Source organism: Pyxicephalus adspersus, chromosome 3 (genome assembly GCF_032062135.1).
Source record: "Pyxicephalus adspersus chromosome 3, UCB_Pads_2.0, whole genome shotgun sequence".
NCBI classification, from domain to species: Eukaryota; Metazoa; Chordata; class Amphibia; order Anura; family Pyxicephalidae; genus Pyxicephalus; species Pyxicephalus adspersus.
The window spans coordinates 121,803,078-121,823,553 of NC_092860.1; the positions used below are offsets into that span (position 1 = coordinate 121,803,078).

The 20,476-nt window shown below is 35.5% G+C and overlaps 1 protein-coding gene across 1 annotated transcript in view; it reads left to right on the forward strand.

Moving 5' to 3' along the window:
* Positions 1-20,476, forward strand: part of DLC1 (DLC1 Rho GTPase activating protein) — a 176,206-nt gene that overhangs the window by 34,420 nt on the left and 121,310 nt on the right. The window contains exon 4 of the mRNA XM_072406197.1: positions 16,091-16,124. Within this exon, the coding sequence (XP_072262298.1) occupies positions 16,091-16,124 (34 nt within the window). The remainder of the gene's footprint in view (positions 1-16,090; positions 16,125-20,476) is intronic.

Here is a 20,476-nt window from a genome sequence, read left to right on the forward strand (position 1 = left end):
TTTGCAGTTTCTCACATCCAGCAACCGATTCGGTAAGTCTATTCCAACCCTTAGTCATGTGGCCCCTCCATCTAGCCTCCATGTGGCTCCTCCATCCCTCCTTCAGGACTAGCTTTCTTCTCTTTGTTATACTTTCCATGATGACTACCCCATTAAAAAATTGCAGCCTATGTTCTTTCTTTTTGAATTTGTTGTAATTCAATTTGTAGAAAACTCAACAAAGTTAATAAAAATTCAGTATATTGACAACTAATTCATTTTAAGGGGCAGCATTTCAACAAATGCACAATTACACTGTAGAATTTCTCTTTTTATAAGAAGAATTGAGGTAGGATCAATACATGTTCCTTCAAGGGGTCATATCAGCATATAGGGGTCAAATATCATTTAGCAGAACTATAAAGTACATTTACATTTGCAGAATCTGAACACATACACAGGATCCCAAATACAGCAATAAAAGATGATATCTTGTAGAATTACACTGTAGCATTTTAGTGCTAGAATTCTAGAGTTTTTCACTAGAAGAGTGAGTTATTTGTACATAACTTTTATGTAGGTTTCTATATGTAACACACATTTACTGTACAGCACTGTGTGATATGTTGGCATTCTTTAAATAAAGATTCATAATATTACCAATTTGGTAATTCTGCATAAACGTCTTATTTCAGACTGAAATGCAACTTAATAGATCAATAGATTTCTACAGTCATTCGTACTGTAAAGATCTATTAGGAGGATAAGGAAAACTTTCTCTTATATACAGTCAAAAATGATGGCTGAATGTCAGTCCTTACTGCCTCATTAAATATATTTCTTTAGCCTAATATTTATCTTTTATCTACAGTGACTAATAGCACCACACTTTGTGCATGATGTCACATTATTACATTTGGATTCAAGCTGCTAAAAATGTTAATAAGAAGTTCAATGGTGTCTAGACACCCCATCTGCTGTAGAACCACACTGCAGACCAAGAACAAATCACAAGTTATTTTAGGAATCAAAGAATGTGACCACCACAGAACTATTTGTTTGTATGGTTTGGCATTTGTTTGAAACAAATCAGATACAAATCAGCTAGTTTTTAGATTCTAAATATGGATAGATAGTGTTTTTTAAAGACAGCTGTATACTTCTGGAAACTTACAGAGGAGTTATAAGTAATTCAAGGTTATACTCCTTATATACCTTGTTTGGTGGACTGATACCTGTGTATGACCTTGTCTCTGCTGGACTCTCCTGTACTGTGTTATCTGTGTATCACCTGGTTGCTGCCCCTGGACTGTCTGGCTGTAAGACCTTCCCTGGAAATAATCATTTGTGCACAGAGGTCCTGGGGCAACTGTGTGCTGGAGTGGCACCGATAACCTCCCGAGGCTGAGCAGTTAGACTGGGGGATTGGTATCTGGTGAGTGCTGACACTGAACCAGATCTTTACACAGTCTTTGTTAATAGCACATTTCCATATTACTGAACTATTATTTACTTCCTGCTAAACAAACTTACAAACCATAGCCAATTTTGGACATGCTACTTTCAATGCTGCTTTTAAACTAAGTAAGCATGCTGGATTTAGTATTCTCTGGCTAAGGTGCCCTCTTTAAACTTGGCTCTTTTTTGGTCCTTGTGAAAGTCTGGGAAATAAAAATGAAATCTGTACCTCACAGAAGGAAGAGCTTAGGACTCTTACAGCCAAAATGCATCTTTATAAAAAAAAAAAACACTGCTTTAGTAGAAAGAAAAATTGACATGTGGGCATTACATTGTTAAAAACCTACTTTTCCAGATTTTGTCCAACACTTGGCCAATGCCTTTGATACCTTTTGTGGTTTCCTGATGTTGTTTCTCCTGTCTTTCCTGAGTCCTGCTGTTGCTCTTTCTAATATTGCTTCTATCTTTGTGAGGTCCATTTTCACCCTCACTGACATTGCCTGCCCTCAAAACTTCCCAACTGTGCAATGGTACAATCCAACATTTTATCCATTTAGGTGAGTTAATCACATGGAGATATGTTTCCAAATTCATGCCATCCAAATCATCTAATGCAGTGGTCCGCAAGAAAATTTTGGTGGTCCGCAGAAAAATGACCCCTACCGTTACAATTACACATACACATGCAATTAACCTCACACAATCCCTTCCCTGGCACACTCACCTACATTCCGCTTAGCCATTTATTCATTCATTCATTCATTCACTTCTCTTTTTCCTTCCTCCTTTTCTTCTCATTCATTATCATAATTTTTCCATCCCTCTATCCCTTTCATTCATTCTTCAATTATATGCCCTCTTCATTAATACTTTGTCCATCATACTATCTCTTCTATTTATAATCCTTATACATTCTACATTTCTTCTTCCTATCCCTACTGATCCTATTCCCTAGCACATTCATTAATTAAGAACCCCCCCTTTTTCCCCCCGCAGACTTGCGGGCGATTGGAGCCCCAGCTCTGGCCTGTGCGCCCCCCAGCTTGGTTTGTCTCCTGACCCAGCTGATCATGTCCCTTGTACATCTTTTGTTGTATCCACAGCCCTGTGCTACTGTCCCCCTAGGATGTTTAGCAAGCAGGTCGGAGCCTGTGATGGGAGAGTGGGGGGTTCTGGAAGTTTCTTCCCTTTAAATGACACACGGCTCTCCAGTATGCACGGTCCAGACTCTGGACCTGGCGCATGCACACTCGCTTCTACTACTCACTTTTTAAAAAAAAAAAATTCATATTTATGGTTCGTGGGAATTAAAATTATGAATTTAGTGGTCCTTGAGGTCCGAAAGGTTGGCGACCACTGATCTAATATACTAATTGCCCATTGTTTTAAAGAACCTGAACTTTTTTTCTGTATTTATTTTGTAAGGTTGTTCCTTATTAAAATTATCTTTGCATAACCCATTTCCTGTTCATTTTATTTGACACTAGTGCATCTGACTTCTGGTTCCTGTCTACAATCCATCTGCATTGACCCTTAAATCTCCCCATGAACCTGGTTTATCCAGATTTCTGACATGTTAGATTATCTGGATCAGACCATTTGCTAGTTCTTACTGTTTATGTTACAGTGTTTCTGTTTACATATCTTCTCTATTCTGAATTTCATCTCTGGTTACCCTTAACTATGGGCCAATGCAAGACTTCTCTACTACATTTTGACTGTTCTTTGGTACAGCACTTCCCAGATGGATATGATACATAATTTGGCACTTTGATTGCTGGAGGCTCCCAAGAACCAATGCAAGAATAGAAAGCATCCACAACAGGTAGAATTATCCCAATCCAAGACTTCCCTGACTCTCTATCTTTTCTCTGGCACAAAACTTCCCAGCTGGATTTGATAACATAAATTCAGCATTTACATTCTTGGGGCACCAGGGAAGTAACAATGCGAGCCTATAAAGTATCCAGATAGAATTAGTTATACTGCAGACTGAAACGTATAGGTTTACATTTTTATGCTTCTTTCTCAAGGTAACCATATTATTACAAAGCAGCCATTCCTTTTATTTTACATCAGTCTTTCCACAATTATATATTATTTCCAGCAGTTTATCTGTATAAATATTCAGATATGAAAGCATAAAACCTTTTTTTAATGGTCCTATTAATAAAAGCTTTGTTATAAAACTTGTATCATGGCCTGCCAGAGATGTTTTCATGCTGAATGAAAGTCAGCCAATATCCTCTCTGCCCTCAGTTCTGACAGGTGACCTTTCTTTTTAGAGAAATGCAAACATCCTGTCACCTCACCTTGCTAACCCTTTGTTCACTAATCTTTAATTTTGGATCTGAGTCAGAAAGCCTTTTGTGCTGAGACCTAGTAAGTCAGATTAGGACAATACTTTATATTAATTTGCTTTGCTTCCAGGAAATATTTTACCCAAACACAAGAAAACAGTCTCCATTTTAAATCCCTAGAAAAGGATAAAGTCTCTTTGAGTCTCTTCTTCCAGTCTGCTGATTTTTTGTGTTTTGCTTGCACATAACTAGTGAAAGTCACTAAAGCTTAACCTTATTCACTTCAAGCAAAGGTAAAATTCACCTGCAAGACAAAAAAAAATTCCTTATGCTAAGCTTATTTTTCTTTATATCAAATGCAACTTAATAAATGTGTTTCTCACTACCTGGTTTCAAAAACCTTGGAACCAATCAGCATCAGATCTTTGGTGGCCCCAAAACCTGCACGCTACTTTTTTTTGGGCGTGGACTGTTGATTTGGAAGATTAGCAGACCTTTTCCAATTGCTATTGTTTTGCTTATTAGCCAGCAGCCTTTCCTATACTGCCTTTAATTCCTCCCGCTTCCCTTCTTCACCTCATCAGACATGAAATTATCATTACATTCAGGTCGCTAAGCATGCATGTTATTTCACCTCAGTGTTTTACCCGGCCACGTTTAGCCAGATGCATCACCCAGAACTTTTCAGTAACCACCCGGCTGTTTTGGGTGGTTCTGAAGAGTTAGGTCGCAATAAAGCAGATGCCACCCACCTAAACATTTCTTCCCACCCAGCCAAAAAAAAAATTCTGGGTTAAACAATGCGCCCTATAGTGACTTTCTCATCACACATCATAGGGTTAGACTTGTTTTTTGTTTTTTTGGTTCATGACATGGATAATTTTTTTAATAAATTAGTATTTTATGTAAATCTCCCATCACCTTATTATCTACCTTTTTCAATATCTCTTGCACCTCTTAGAAACACTTTACATTTTAAGGTAGAGCAACTTGTTCAATCACTTTTTTTTTAGGCTGACCCTTCTGACTGCCATTTAATGTTTATAGATACTCTATATATGAAACGAAACATACGCCTTACTTGATTTCTTCTAGGAGTAGACTAATAATATCAGATTCTAAAAAACTGTATAGTGAGAACTACTTTCTATGATTTACATTAATTCTGTGTTTTGACACTTACACTGACCTTTACATTTAGATGTTTGTTTGAAAAACATACATAAAAGTTAGGGCTTAAGTGGTGAATTATTGACTCTTAACAACATGTATGATGTTCTCTTTTATGATAGCTTAATTGAATGTCATCCTGGTATTTGAAGATCTGAGCCAAGTGACATTTTGCGCTTCGTCAAGTGAAAGTATTGCAGTAATTTGTCCCTTTGGTATGGGTGTTGTTAGGATTTAGTTATGTTTCCTTAGTAACAACAAACTTTTGTAATGGGGCTATGTCTGCCAAGTATGAGCTCACACTACCACCAGCCCTACTACTGAAAAGTGTCTGAATTACGCACTCTGCATAGCTTCATGACATACGCATGCCATTAGCTGAAATCACTGGTTTAACCTATTTCAAGACTGTATATTGAGTGTGCATGGCAGTTTTTTTTAAAATTCAATGGACAGTATTGGAGGAATGAGAACCATCTAACAAATTTCCTTTTTATAAAAAGTAAACCTTTTTGTTGGTGCAAGGAGTCTCTATGCTCAGTTCTTGGTTTATAAATAATAATGGATATTGCTAAACCAGTTTCTTTATAACTACAGATTAATGGCATTTATATGGGTAGAAGTCAATCAACCACAGAAGCTCTAAGAAGCTAAAAAAATAATAAATCACAGCAGAATCTCAGAATTTCAGCAGAATTTTATGTGATGTCATGAATACTATAGCAACTGTGCCAACCTTTGGAATATTTTGATGTCATTTACTGTTAGCTTGAACACATGTATGGGAAAACTACCAGTTACATGATTATTTAAAGGTTTTGAATATGGGATACAATTGCAGCACAGTATGTACTATTAAAAAGACTAAAGACAACAAAGAAACATTTTATGTTGTTTTACATGGCATTTCTTTTTCCACATATGCACTCCCAGGGGACACACAAACCCCTTAACTTAAATAGTTGCCAAACACTGGAGTCATAATCAGGGAGTAAGACAGTCAAGTAGTCGAATTACATTTTAATGGATTTCAGATGAGTCTTTGTCACAACAAAAGACATTCATTCCAATGTTTCTCATGGGAATGCCTTTGACGTTGCAGTCTTTCCCATACGTTCAATGTAGGCCGATACATATTGTTGTTTTGTGTTGTATTTAATAGACAAGTTTTAAGCTAATACTTGTGCTCATTTTTTTATTCTGTCTTTGCTTCTACAGTTCAGACTGGCCGTAAGAAGATAACCCAGACATATTAAATGTTATGTTTTTTACTTAGTTACTAAGTTTTCAGTAATCAGTTCCTATTTCTATTTTTGACAACTTTATTATTAATCAATTATTAAACACTATGTATATAGGGCCAACATATCATGCAGCACTGTACATCAAATATAACAAAAAAGTAATTATTTTTTTCAGGCTAATTTAGTTACAAAGAATACCTGTTGATTGTCTCAAAAATGCAATGTCCTTGTAATTTTCAATTAGCAACAATAATACAGTTCAATCTCCCATCTAAAAAAGGAACAAAAGCAGACATGTCTAAAGGCCAGACAGGATTAGATTTCTGGCTAGGCCACCACAGCCACTAGGGGTGGCACAGAACCTTTCAATCCTCCTCTATCGGCTGGCCACTCTGGCTTGATATTTTGGCATTGCTTCCTCTTCTGCTTTCAATATGCACTCCCTAATTTACTGCTCCTCAACCAGTAAAACACCTTATAGTCATATCCCCACATTTGTGCTCCCACCACTGCTATCCATGTTTTCAGCTGCTGTGACTGCTCACATTTGCCTCTGGGCAGCTACAGTTTTGTGTCAAGGGCATCACCCAGGTTCCCCAACGAAAGTGTATCTTCTCTTTGGCTTCTTCTATAGCTTTAATAAATCAGGCCAAATATGGTTTGTTATATCAATTTCTGGGCTTTGTACATTAGCTTTTGTTTTGTGCCATAAACTATTCACCCACATTGATGACGAGAACAATATTATTCTGGCTTTTTTAGTCTGTAAATAGGGAACTCATTGTTGGTGTAACATTGCCTTTTTCCTTAAATTTAGATATGGGGGAGTGGATGTGTGTGGGTTTCAGAGCAGAAAGAATTTTGCTATTGCTAACACTTTTTATATGAAACTTAGAGGAGCCGGACCGTCTGTTCCCATGCTACATTTCTCCTCTCATTTTTTGTTGGTGTTAAGATCCCAGTTTTCTCCAGTTGGCTTCTCTCTGATGGTTTTCACAGAAGCCCAAAGTTTTTGTAAAGATTGCATTTTTATGGGAGTTCATCCTGTCAAGGCATCAGTTTTCCATAATTAGGTCTTCTTGGGTAGTGTTCAGGGGAGCCTAAAATGTTACTGTATTCATGTCTATTAAGCACCACTATATCACATTTCTGGTCATCAGCAGTAACAATGAAAGTCTATGGCCGCTGATTACCTCTTTTCAAACAGAATAGAGCTACTGATCAATTTAAAGGAAATTGGTCACAGGGATCAAAGCACCTATCTACATTGTCATAAATCTGATTTTTTTTAAATATATTGCGTTATCAAAGTTTGGAAAAAATGGCAAACAAAAGAACCAATTTCTGATCACCATATTTTCCTGAAAAGGCCCTCGGGTGGAATAGTAGTGATATTCAGTCATTGGGAAATGTATGAGTTTGTAATGATACTTTCTAAACAGATACAACTCTATGAAGCTAGTCTAGTACAGTCAGAACTTTCAACATGCTGGGAAATGTATGTTACACAAATACTTTACACAATTTACAATTCTGTTACCCAAGAAGAAAGATCAGTCTGGTTATACTTTTGTCTCTTATAATGTTGTATTAGTATTATATTGTTAGTGTATCTGAACATTTTTGTTTATATCAGTATTGGGCCTGATTTGTTAAAGCTCTCCAAGACTGGAGAGGTTACACTTTCATCAGTGAACCTTTAGTAAATCAGGCACAATGTGTCTCGTGTGTGTTTCTGGCTTTGTCCATACGGTACTGATGATGTCATATTTTTTGGTTGTATGAATACGGTACTGATTGTCTGCTGACATGTCTAAGTTTTTAACATTACCTATTGTTACTTAGTTACTAAACTAAATAGCTCACACTATCTTTTTGAAAACATTCTGCAAAGAAGGTATTTCCTGCATTTCTTTTATGAAAGATAATTTAGTAATGCACTATTTTTTGTTTTTTACTTTCACTGTTATTTTATCAATTACTTGAATACAATTATGTGTGATGTGTGAATTATGTGATCCAATATTACTGTTATTATCATTTTGGGTATTTATGTGTGTGAGAGAGGGAAGAACAGCATTCATAGCACTTGTGTGGGGGGGGGGGACACATTTTTCAGTTTCACTAGGGGAGAAAAAAAGTGTAATTTTGACCCTAAATCCAGCATGGATGCAACCTTGGCTCCCTATGAAGATGCAGCAGAGGAGTGAGGATTGTCACCAAGTGTTATTTGGAGATTTGTGAGATAAAAAGCCTGAAAAAAAACAAATGCAGGCCCCCTTATCTAAGTATTAGGCATCATATAAAAAACTAAACATAAAACAATAGGCCTATATTTGGATTTCCAAAGTACTCCCTTCTTGATAAAAATTTAAAAAAGTTGATGCTTGTTAGTTCTTCGTGATTAGACTTAACCCAGGGTCACAGGAAAATTGGTCCCTAGGAGCATTGTGAGTGCTTGACCTAATTAGAGAATACAGACTGTATTGTTTTTCATTTGACACCAGGCAGACTTGCTGTGGCATAAGAGAATGATCCACAAATAAAAGGGGGAGAAGAGCTAATCTATATAACTTAAAAACTATGGCCACCCATGTGTTTTACATGTGAGATAATTTAAATGTAGCCAAAGAAAATTTAGGCATTTATTACAAAAAATGAATACATTCTCCTACCTGGTAGTTTATGTTAAAATGTGGATGTGATTTTATATCATAACATAACATTTTGTGCCACACCATTCTTAAAGTAATCTTAAACAGTCGGGTTTGATTTTCCCCATCCAATATCCATAAGTTGGTTTTCTGACAACCAATAGGGATGGTCAGTCAATTCCTACTTCAAAAAAAATGTATTATAGCAAAACATTTACAAATATGAGGTTGACTTTCAACAAAAATGCATCAAGGGATTACTAGGATTTTAAGTATTGATGGAGCAGGTACCATTGCTTTATATTCTCGTTTTAGTCAATGTGGAAATAACAGGTGTCCAGCTATTCAATGTTCTCCCAGCAACATTTATTATAATAAAACTCCCCTAAACATATGAACAGTTGATAAGATGGGCTTTCCCAACAGTCCAATGTAATTTAAATTATACTGCAACCCTCAAAAATATCAATAAATAAATAAATTAATAAAATAACACCCCTCCTTACTAACCATTTCAACAACATTTCTGCAATTTTGCAAAAAATTTGCCATTTCCAAAATATTTTAATCAAGTACGTGGACTGTCTTTTTTTTTCATAATAATGATAAAGGCTTGGCTGATTCAATCATGGAAAAATGACACTCTGTTATCAGAAAACCTTTTTTTTAGATGTGAGCACATCCAAATTCGATGTATTTGTATATTTCACACACTGGCACTGCAGCACACTGTTAAGCACACAAGTGTGGTATTTCTGTTGCAATAAATGAACCAAATGCATCAAAATGCCCTTCATGTCTGATTTTACTGGATTGGACCGAAAATAAGGACCTTCACTTATTTTAGCTGGTTTGTGTGATGTAGAGCTCCCAGTAACATGTAGTTAGAGTGCTTCACCAAAATATTTCCTCGTTTAGTCTCCCAGTGACAATGGTTTTACCAGACAGGACATGAGGAAAATCTCCAACTACCAAACAGACAAAAAAAAATTTTGCTTTCTTTTCATTGAGTAGAGAAAGTAGAGCTGCAAAGGTAACTTCTCAGATCAAATGTAATAATTTAAAAGGTAGCACATGGGCAGTGCAATATACAAAAAACTTAATTTACTGCAGTCGTAGTAGTAGCAACTGTACAGAATTTCCAATCTTACTCCATTCTAGTCAAATAAAGTTTTGGCTAGACATGCACATTAACCTAAATACACTTTAAGCATTAATACCTTCATTCTGTTGAAGTATTTTAATGGCAGCAGAGACATTTTCTAAGTGCTCCCTAACCATAAATGTAAAATCCCCTCTAACACACGATGGAATATTTAGCATTTTTGTAAGGCTATGGGAAATGTTTGAATATCTGTATATAGTGCAACAAATGCGTTCAAAGACCAAAGTGTAATCTTTAAATCTATTTTCCACTAACAGCGTGGGAGGCACAAACTAGATCATCCAGATGTTAAGTCCACAGAGCTACATATAGAAAGGTATTTAGAAATGGGTGGGATTGGGGATTAAACTTGGAAAGCTTGAAAACACTTTGAGAATTTTGTTAAAATGTTGTATTATATGGTTTGATGTCCCCTTCCCCAATGATTTAAAAAAGTTCTATGATGACAACCATATCTATCATATAGAACGTATGATGGGGTTCAAATTATCCTTAACAACATAGTTGCTATAACTGTATTAGGATTATTATTGTCTTTTTCACTGTTAATAAAAACGAGCAAAACTATATGGAAGGAGCGTTTCCTATGGTTTTCAACCATTATTCCATAATTTTAGCACTCAATGCCTTACTTCCATTATTTTTGTATATTATAAAAAGATTGTTTTCATACTAAAACGCAGTTTAATAGACAATCACTTTTTTTCTCAAAAAGACATACCTAAGATTTATTGCCACATGTATAATAAGCAAATGTAAAAACTTTTTTTGTACAATAAATTACATGGTTATATACATAGATATATACATATTATATACATAAATATAATACAATAAAAGATCTCACATTGCAAGTGTCAAGGCATCATTGCAATTAGCTGATGTTTCCCAATGGTGATGGGTTTCACTGTCTTTATCTGCTTCATCAGACCATATTTTATTACCAAGCAATGATGAATTAACCTAAATTAAATAAAAAAGATATATGGTACACACATGAATTCATCTTGCAAAGTTGTATATAAACAAACATTTCAATATACAGTAATTTATACATCTTTCATATTTTTCTTTTTTACTGTCAGCATGTAAGCACTGTAAAGAAAATATTAATAACATTTAAAGCATCTAAATAATTAAAGCTGGGTGTTTTTTACCTTACAAATCATAAAATGTGTACCAAGAAGAGCTAAGTGGGATCAAACATTTAAACAAACCCCTCCTGGTCACATCTTACACCTTCTATCACATCTGTTTTTTACTATCTCCCGTCATACAATCCTTTTTTCTTGGGGTGTTTGGACTTGTGCCATGACATCCTTGGATCTTTTTCCTTTTGGGTTGGGTTGATCTTCTTTTTTTGCCTCTTGGGGCCATTGAGTGGTTTTCAATATTGCAAAGAGTGCCGGTGATGTTATGATTTGAGCACTGCTCTCTGAATTATTGTGCTGTAGGGCCAACATGGTGATGTACCCCAAGATGGTGTATTCATGACAGCCTGGAAATATGAGTGATAATGGTCATCATTTGACCCAGATAAGAATCAATGGCAAAATGGACAGAGAAGACAGCACTAAGGAGAGTATTACAAAACAAAGTATAAAATGAAAAAAGTCTGGACATTTTTTTAAATTGAAAACTTTTAAGTATCTTCCAAGTATCAGTGTAGTGTTTTTTATTTCTGTATATAAACCATTTACACAAACAATACCACCACCTCTATGGAAATAAAAACACATACAGAATAATGCCATACAGCCACAGCTAGGGCAAAAAGAATGTTTCAATGGCTGCAGCTTTCTCAACCACACAAATGAGTTCTAATAGTAAGAACCTCTCTGGCAGGAAATGTGGACACATGCTATGGATTAGGTTTAGCAAAAATAACTCTTGTTTCGGATGACGTGGTGATAATGATCAAATAAAGATATTTCCTACTTGTTTTTATATAAATATACATACTTATTATAAGTGTCTGCGTATTTCAATACATGCCTTCTATGAGTCTTTACTTGAATTATAAAGCTATAAAAAATGTCTAATGTATTATAATGTAACCCCTTTTAATGTAAATTCCTGGGATATTAGAAATCATCAGGGATCTCTGACCATATAAAGACACAAGACTACAGAGCGAAAACATTTTCACAGGCCTTACAGCCTTCAAGCAGATGTCATTTGCTGCTTGCATGTATAAGAGGCTAACATGTAATAAATTACCATATTTTGAAGGAAAATACTTAAGCATACAATGATTCAGCAATGCAGATGATGCCTGCATAAAACGTTGCTCAGTTATGTGCAATTAAAATTCGATTTAAATTCTTTTTTTTTTTTTAAATGTAATTTGTACCAACATTTCGTGTATTCATTTTAATTCAAAATATATTGAAAGTGGGTTCAAGAGAAAATTGTAATCAAGTTGAAAAAAAAATATATAATAAACAATAGCAATTTTATAGTGAGTGATCAGATTTCTTTTCCTGCATTCAACCAGAGTAATTTCTATTTTATTTCTCTGTGGTCAATCAAAACCATCATGTTATGTCTGCGTCTGCTTTGCAATTTCTACTAAAAAAACAAACAACAAAAATCTTCTCAATCACTCAATCAAATTGCAACCTACATCATGTGAAAAAATGAAAATACAAATTGTTGACTTTTTCACCATATTTACACAACATTAGACTTTCATTCAAACATTGCCTGCAGATGAAGGCGTAATACTTGAATAAAACCGCAAGGAAAACTTGCCTTTTGTGATTAAAAGTGATTTAAGCAACAAACACATCAATAGATACAGTTATGTGCTATGGAAAAAAGGAAGTAAACTTTTGCCATGAGTCGGTTTTGCCCCCTTTAGTGAAAAATTACATCTTAAAGACTTTTCATTAACTACCCACCATTCCCTGACAATAACTTTTTTGCCAACTCCTTCATGCAAAATTCATTCAACTGCAAGATGTTTAGGTTTCCATTCATAAACTGCCCATTTCAAATGCATCACAACATTTTGATGGGATTCAATTTGGAGTTTTTTATAGGGCAGTGCATAACCCTCAATTAATTTATCTTGAGACATTCCTTGATGGGTTTGATAATGTGCTTTGGATTATTATTATCACATGGGCCTCTTCTCCTCCCTTGTTAATGCCTGTCAAATATGTAGGTTTGTCATCTATAGCCCCTAGTTATTGTACAGCCCTGCATTATATGCAGTCATTTATTAAATCCAAGGTAATATCAATTATTATTTTTTCAAAAGATTAATTTCCAGTTCAACTTTTGGGCAGAAGCCCTCCCAATCTCATGGACATGCTTTGATTGGAGAAAAATTGGAAAGATAGCAGCTCTTTATGGCAGAAAATAAGTCTAGCATGACATCAAACCTTTTATTTTAATTACTAAAACATATACTTCTTAGAAACATAATTGGTAAAAGAGGCCATGGCAATGTTTAACCATGGCTTTATAAAATACTCTCTCAAGAGTCCAAGATGTGAGTCAGTACTGTACTTATGGTCTCCCGACGTGTTTCATTCTAAACGGGCTTCCTCAGGGGATTGCCGAGACCTTGGTATATTGACCTCCCGAAAAGGTGGAAGAGTACATTCAACCCAGAAAATGTCACCAAAAGGGGAAAATGACTCGATTGGAGATTTTGTATGGCTATCTTAATGATGTAATTATTATTAATTAATCCAGTTCTAGTAGATGGAGGTATCTACGATTTAAATATGTACACTGGCTGTGTTTTTTTTTCAACCTCAGAAGATATGTGTTGGATCTTGAAAGCAGTGTAAGAAATACTATCAAAAATAGGGAAGGGTATTCCAAAGAAGATCGTAATGGATTAATTGAGAGGTGCTTCCAAGTATAAGGAAGAATCGTCCTTAGTGTTGTGTGAGGAGGTATGGGGGGAAAAAAGCTGGTGGCAGCTGTCCAAACCATTGGCTTCCTCTCCTTCTGTGCTTTGATTGGATACAAAACTTGGAGCTTACTTGATTATGACAAGCCGCCGTGCCCTGAAGCAGCAAAGCATACCCAATCTTTTCAGTTTTTTTTAAATATCTTCGGTTTGCACTAAAGTTATCTACTGTTCCTGCCAGGGTTATACTTTTTTCCCTCCTAGGTCAAGAGTTTGTGCCCCCGTTCCAGCAGCAAAATATATGCAAAACTAAAGCTATCACACAGTGCCAGCCTGTCATAATAATAATAATATTAATAATAATAATAAAAATATTATTCATAATATTAATAAACAGTATTTATAAAGCACCAACATATTACACAGCAGTGTACATTAAATAGGGGTTGCAAATGACAGACAAATACAGATGTGACACAGGAGGAGGAGAGGACCTCGCCTCGAAGAGCTTACAATCTAGAAGGTGGGGAATATACAGTATATTGCTACCTGCTCACCATTTCTGAACCAAAAAGCACAAACTGCATGTACCATAAAATGCATCTTGTCAGTTATAAGTAGCCACTAACCTTTGAAACCCATTGACTGCAGTGGATACTTCCACAGAAATGCAGTCCCGCATTATTATAATGGCACGCTAGGTCTAGGTTGGTCCTATGAGAAATACAGCCCTGGTTCCTGTGGCAGAGAAACATTATCTTAGTTCATCAGTCCAAGGCTCCAGAATGTCTGGAGCTTTCCTATATGTTAAATGGCAGACTGTAGCCTGGTTCTAAACTTTTCATTTGGATATGTAATTTCCCATGTAAATGTTCCTAATGATTGGCACTTTATCTGATAAACCTTCTATTTCCATTCTGTTTGTATTACTTTGAACTAGTTGCCTATTGTTGGTCTGTACCTTCTTTATCACTTTTACACATTAGATTAGAATATTAGAATGGAATCACTATGTCAATTGTGGGGGTCATTTATTCAAATATATAACTATTAATATGCCAAATTAAGATTTAGTGTTTGCTGTCCAAATATATCAACAATTAAACATATTGTTTTAAAGGCAAGCAGAGTCAGTACCCAAAACTTTCTTCAATTAGCTTAGTCCCTAATGAGCAAAGTTCAGAGTGGGCAAGGGAGAATCAATACAAGGAATTGTTGTACTGCAGTGCAAGGAGCATGCTAAAAGGAGATACATAGTAAAAGTAAGAGTTTATCAATCTGCTGGTCCTTCTTTCACTGTCTGGTAACAAGGTAGAAAAAGAAGAGTTAGGTCTTGGGGTGTGAAACACAGATATGGTGAGATGTGGTGGAAAGAACTACATGATGCTAGATATCCTACAACCAAGAAATGAGCACAATGAAAGAAATGCAATAAAACACACAATGTGCAGTAGAATCATAGAAAGCAACCTTTGTAGAGGAAAGGAATCTATTTAAGACTGAAGGACAAGCCAGAGTTGAAAATTCCTATATTTAGCTGTTTTCCTTTAGTAGCAGAGACATGTGAGGTCATTCACCTAGGGCTGAATAGAATCACAGATATTTTGGCAGATAAAATAGATCACATATCATTTTGCTGGAAAGTATTAAACTGCCTCAGCTTTAAAAACTATAATACATTTTTTTTAAAGCATCTATTCATGCATATAATAAAACTATTTGATAAACTTCGTACTACGTTGGACATGTAAATCAAGTGTACAGAATAAAACTTTATGTTTAGACAGATCTGGAAAGAACCCTTTCTAATGTTCATTTTTGTTTATATTCCTGCTGGGGACTATCACTTTGTTTTGTTTTTATAACCATTGCCACCAAAACTGAAAGTAAATCAAATCCAACATTTTAAGTTGTCATGAAAACATGAATAAGGAGAAGGTCTTCCAATGGAGATACTTGTTTTAAGGGAGGATTTTCCTTATTTTCACAAGAGATTTTTGTTTTCTTCCTAATGGAATGTACATGGAAAATGCTTTAAAATCCTATCCTGTCTAAAAACAAAAAATGCAATTTTTGTCTTTTAGTATGTTTAATTATATGATTTGTAGAAATACAAAAGTCACTAGAAATGTTTAAAATGAAAAAAAAAATCTGAACATGCACTTAATGTCTGAATTTTTGGATATAATATATTCTTTATCTTCTTAATATTTTAAGATCTTCTTCTTATTAATATCTTCTTAATATTTTAGGCTCTTCCTGTGATTTCTGAAAAAGAGAAGGCTGGTAAGTACAATAACAGAGATTCTGCATTTGTGAGTACAAATTCACCTAGAGTTGTCTTCTATATAAATAATTGATTAGAACATTTGTTGGAATGGAATGGAAAGCATGACAAGAGCTCTCTTGAGTAGAAATACTTCTTTCTGAGCAGGAAATGCCAGACTGGCAATTAAACATACCAAATGATCCACTGGGTGTGTATAGGATCAAGATGGACTCTTCTAAAGTGTTTGACAAGTATTTAATAAAAAATGTTGTAATGTTAGTAATATCCTTTATAATCATCATACATTTTAGAATATTTTTTGAATTGAAAATTATTGTATTTTTATTACTTTAAATATCTTTTTTAAATGGCACTATACAGCATAGAAAATTTTGTTTCTTATTGCAGCTTCTCTACATATTAGGTTATGTTTCTGGGGGCTAAATTTGCATTTATTAAAGAGATTACCTTTTGATCTACTTTTTTATTTGAATGCTTTGACGGATCTACATCTAAAATGTACAACATGTATGGAAAGCTTCTCCTGTGAGATGTAACCTTTAAAGTTCTCCTATGTTCTTACTCGTGGCATCTTGATACAAGATAGGAGATATGACACTGCTCTTCAGTTTATATGTGTAGTGAGACTAAAGCTGCGTACACACCTGCAATTTTTCTCGTTGGAAAGGATCTTTCACGATCCTTTCCAACGAGAAAAGACTGCACGATGCATGGACGACCGACTGTACACACGGCAGATTTTCGCCCGATAATTGGCCGATACCGATTATCGGGCGAGAAAAATTTGCCGTGTGTACGCAGCTTTAACCATCTCAGTGTCAGGATGCCATTCATATAGCACAAAGGAAGGCTCAGGACAGAGTAGGGGTTATGAGGACTCTAAAGACGGGGTTACTAAAGATGCTATCAACTATATGAGGCTAGGGGGCTTGGGGAACAGGATAATCTGACATACAAAAAATGACTCACCTTTTACCAGTGACATTCAAACTTTTAACATGAAAAAATTTCTATGGAACCATCATTTGATCAGCTGTACCATCAGTTTTTATTTCATTAATGTGACATATACAGTATATGCCACTGTACTGCAATGGGGAATTCTTGATCTTTGTGTGGAAGCAGTCATCTCTTTGCAGAAGTTTGATGTGTTCCCAAAGCTTTTGCTATGCAGTTAGTAAAGTTCATGCCACTTGCTGATTGGTAAGTTATATGTAGGGGTGTGTTGAACCCCAGACAAACACCATTGCTTCCAGACTGAGAATAAATGTTCTTCTGTGCAACATGTTGGTAAGGGAAAGGCTTTTCTACTCGGGCTGCTTTTCAGTCAAGCTGTGAGGCTTTTAACACATAATAATGCTCCTTCAATGTATTTAAGTGAATTAAACAGAAGTTACAGTTGGGCTTTCAGTGACGCATGTTAGCGAATCATTTTAAAATGCTGGCAATGGAGTTATATAAATGAATGTGATTGGACTGCTTGAAACAGGAAAATTCTAAATGCTGTGATTAATGTTGCAGTTTCTACATGTTTTCATTTTGTTAACCATAACATTTCTCTAAAATACATTTTTGATAAATATGAGTTTGTTAACAGTTATGTTTAGTACTAAACTCTCTAGACAGAACTATTTATAACTGTCCATGGGAGATACATAGGCTTCAAAAAAACATTCCATTGCTGAAGTTTGTCCTTGGGATTTGTTATTGTACTAATCAATGCTTGCACAGAGGATTGTAGGCTTCAAATTGTGTAACGTAAATGGTAGTATTAATGATATCTGTAAGATGTGTTCAGTTCTGACATATTATTCTTTTCCAAATATAATGAATACTGTTGTTTTATAAATGTAGAATTTACAGTGACACATGCCATTCCTCTTACTATTCCGTCTGAAAGTAACTCTGTTTAGAAGCTGTTATAAGCTCTTTATTGCTTCCTTTCTTATGTCAATGCTCTTTATCGATCCCCAGATAGCAGCTGTAAAAACACAGTGAAATTCCACATTTCTTACTTTTACTTTAGCTTCCTTCCTCCTACTTTTTCTTGTAAGCTGGATTCATTTATTTATATATTTTTACATATGACATGATGGTATTGAGGCACCTATGCTCAGGCCCGGAGATTCATCTGTATTACCCGTGCTGTGTATTGATTAATATCTACATGATTTTATAAATACATTTTTAACATTTTCACTAGGTGTTTCAAGCACTGGAAATTGTATCGCCAATACTAGAATGTTTTTTAACATCCAAATCTCAAAATCTGATAGCCTTATGCCTGCACTGACAGCTAGGTGACTGCACCAAAGAAAGGCAAAAAAGGCAAACCTTTAGGTCTCATAGTCCCCCCCTCCCCAAACTTTTCATCTCAGAACTAAAAAATTTGATTGCTGCAATGTATATTGTATGTTAGAAGACTGTACCTCTTACAAGGAGCTTTGTGTACATTGGACAAATATGTTTCAGACCTGATATTCTTAGTGACTGTCAATGTGAGATCCAAGCCTATCTTGCATTATAATCCATCAGGTATATACTGAGCTGCATTAAAGATGAATTATGGAAATAAAGAGCAGAAGGGCCATGTAGTGCAAAGACCTGTCTATATTTAAGAGACAGGAGATTAGTTCAGAGATGACATGACAATAAAGGTGTCAGCAGAGGCAGGTGAAAGTTAAAGGGTTACTAAGGTTCTTGCAGACATACAAGAATGTGCGTAGAGAAATATTTCCAGCTGTGATAATCCAGGCAAGGCAAGATGTCAGGCTGGTATCTGTAACAGTACAGAATTTACTGAGGTGTGGAAAGAGGATATGAATGATGAACATAGAGATAACAGACAAGTATATGGAAGTGCAGATGTGAAATCATGAGGCTCAGTACACATCTGAGAGCCATGAAATCAACCAGAACAGGCTAAATTTACAAGACCGTATTCTCAAGTATCAAATGCTATTTAAATGAAAGTATGTATTGCCAATATAAACCTGATTATACCAATTACCCCCTTCCCCTATGTCTAACCAGGTTTTATTATTTCATTGTTAATAGGAAAACTCTAATAATTCACTGCTGAAACGTACTCCATTAGTGCTATTGCAGGAGCGTTTTTTAAAGTGTCTGTCACTCTCTAGTGAATAAAGGTTTAGTGCACATTTACATAAAGTACACTTTACAGTTTCAGCCTAACTTACCCAATCTAAAGTATTCCATTCTGCTCCACTTAGAGTTCGAAAGCAGATCCACTGTTATTTGGTAACCAATCAACCAATCGGATCAACATTCCAAACAGTAATTTATATTTCAATCAGTTATCAATATTCTACTTCATAATATCCCAATGAGAGGGAGAGTAAGAATACAAAAAAGTTGGGGGGTGAATCACAGTTGTTCAGTTATGTCAATATTCTTAAACGAAAAGCTAAAGGTACTGGCACATAGGGGATCCTGCACAAACTTGCAGCAGCCTAATTTTTTCTGCCATTTTGCCTAATTGCTGGGACATTTTGATAGGCAAAGAGCAAGTGCGGGAAGAAGGTAAGGACCGTAAGCTTCAACATGGAAATGGCAGATCTTTTCTTGGAAACACATGACTGCATGGACCTGGAAATTACTGAAAGTATGTGTGGGCACCTTTGGTTACCTCAGTTTATACCTAATAGCATTACACACATGCAATAATTGTTCTCCCGCTGCCCTCTTCCTAGAGCAGAACGGTGCAGTATGTACATCACTGCATTGTGCAGTCGTTTGTCCTTGGAAAGGACGTAAAAGGTTCCTTTCTTACTATCTATACCTGTACTGAAGACCTTTCTTCACCTCTCTTGGTGGCAACAACTTTTCTGGTACAGGACGTCAGGGGGAATCACATGTATGGAATAGAGACAGGAAAAAAAATGTGGCAGAGGTGTTAACTTTATTTCTAACATTTTCTTTTTTTTTAAGGAATTTGCATTTTACATAAGTATCAAAGCAAAACATAGTTTGAATATACCAAAAACTGGTATAAAAAACTTACTGTCTCCTAAACATGCCTAGCCTGGGGGGTTGGATGACAACCATAGTCTGGAGAACTTTGACATTGCTTCTTGCATGCACCAAGTAGAAAAAAAAATCTCCTCAGTTCTATGAATGGAGAATGTGAGATCTTCCATATACATGATTTATATTATCTTCCTAAACCAGACTTATGGTAGGAAGATTTATTCTCTTGGTTACATAGGCTAAACAAGGCTAGGGAAAAGGGTTTGTAGGTTACTCTTTAAATCATTATTAAACTAGAAATTGTATGTAGCAGTCATTTCTAAAATAAAACTAGTGAAGTGACTGTTGCCTCTTATAT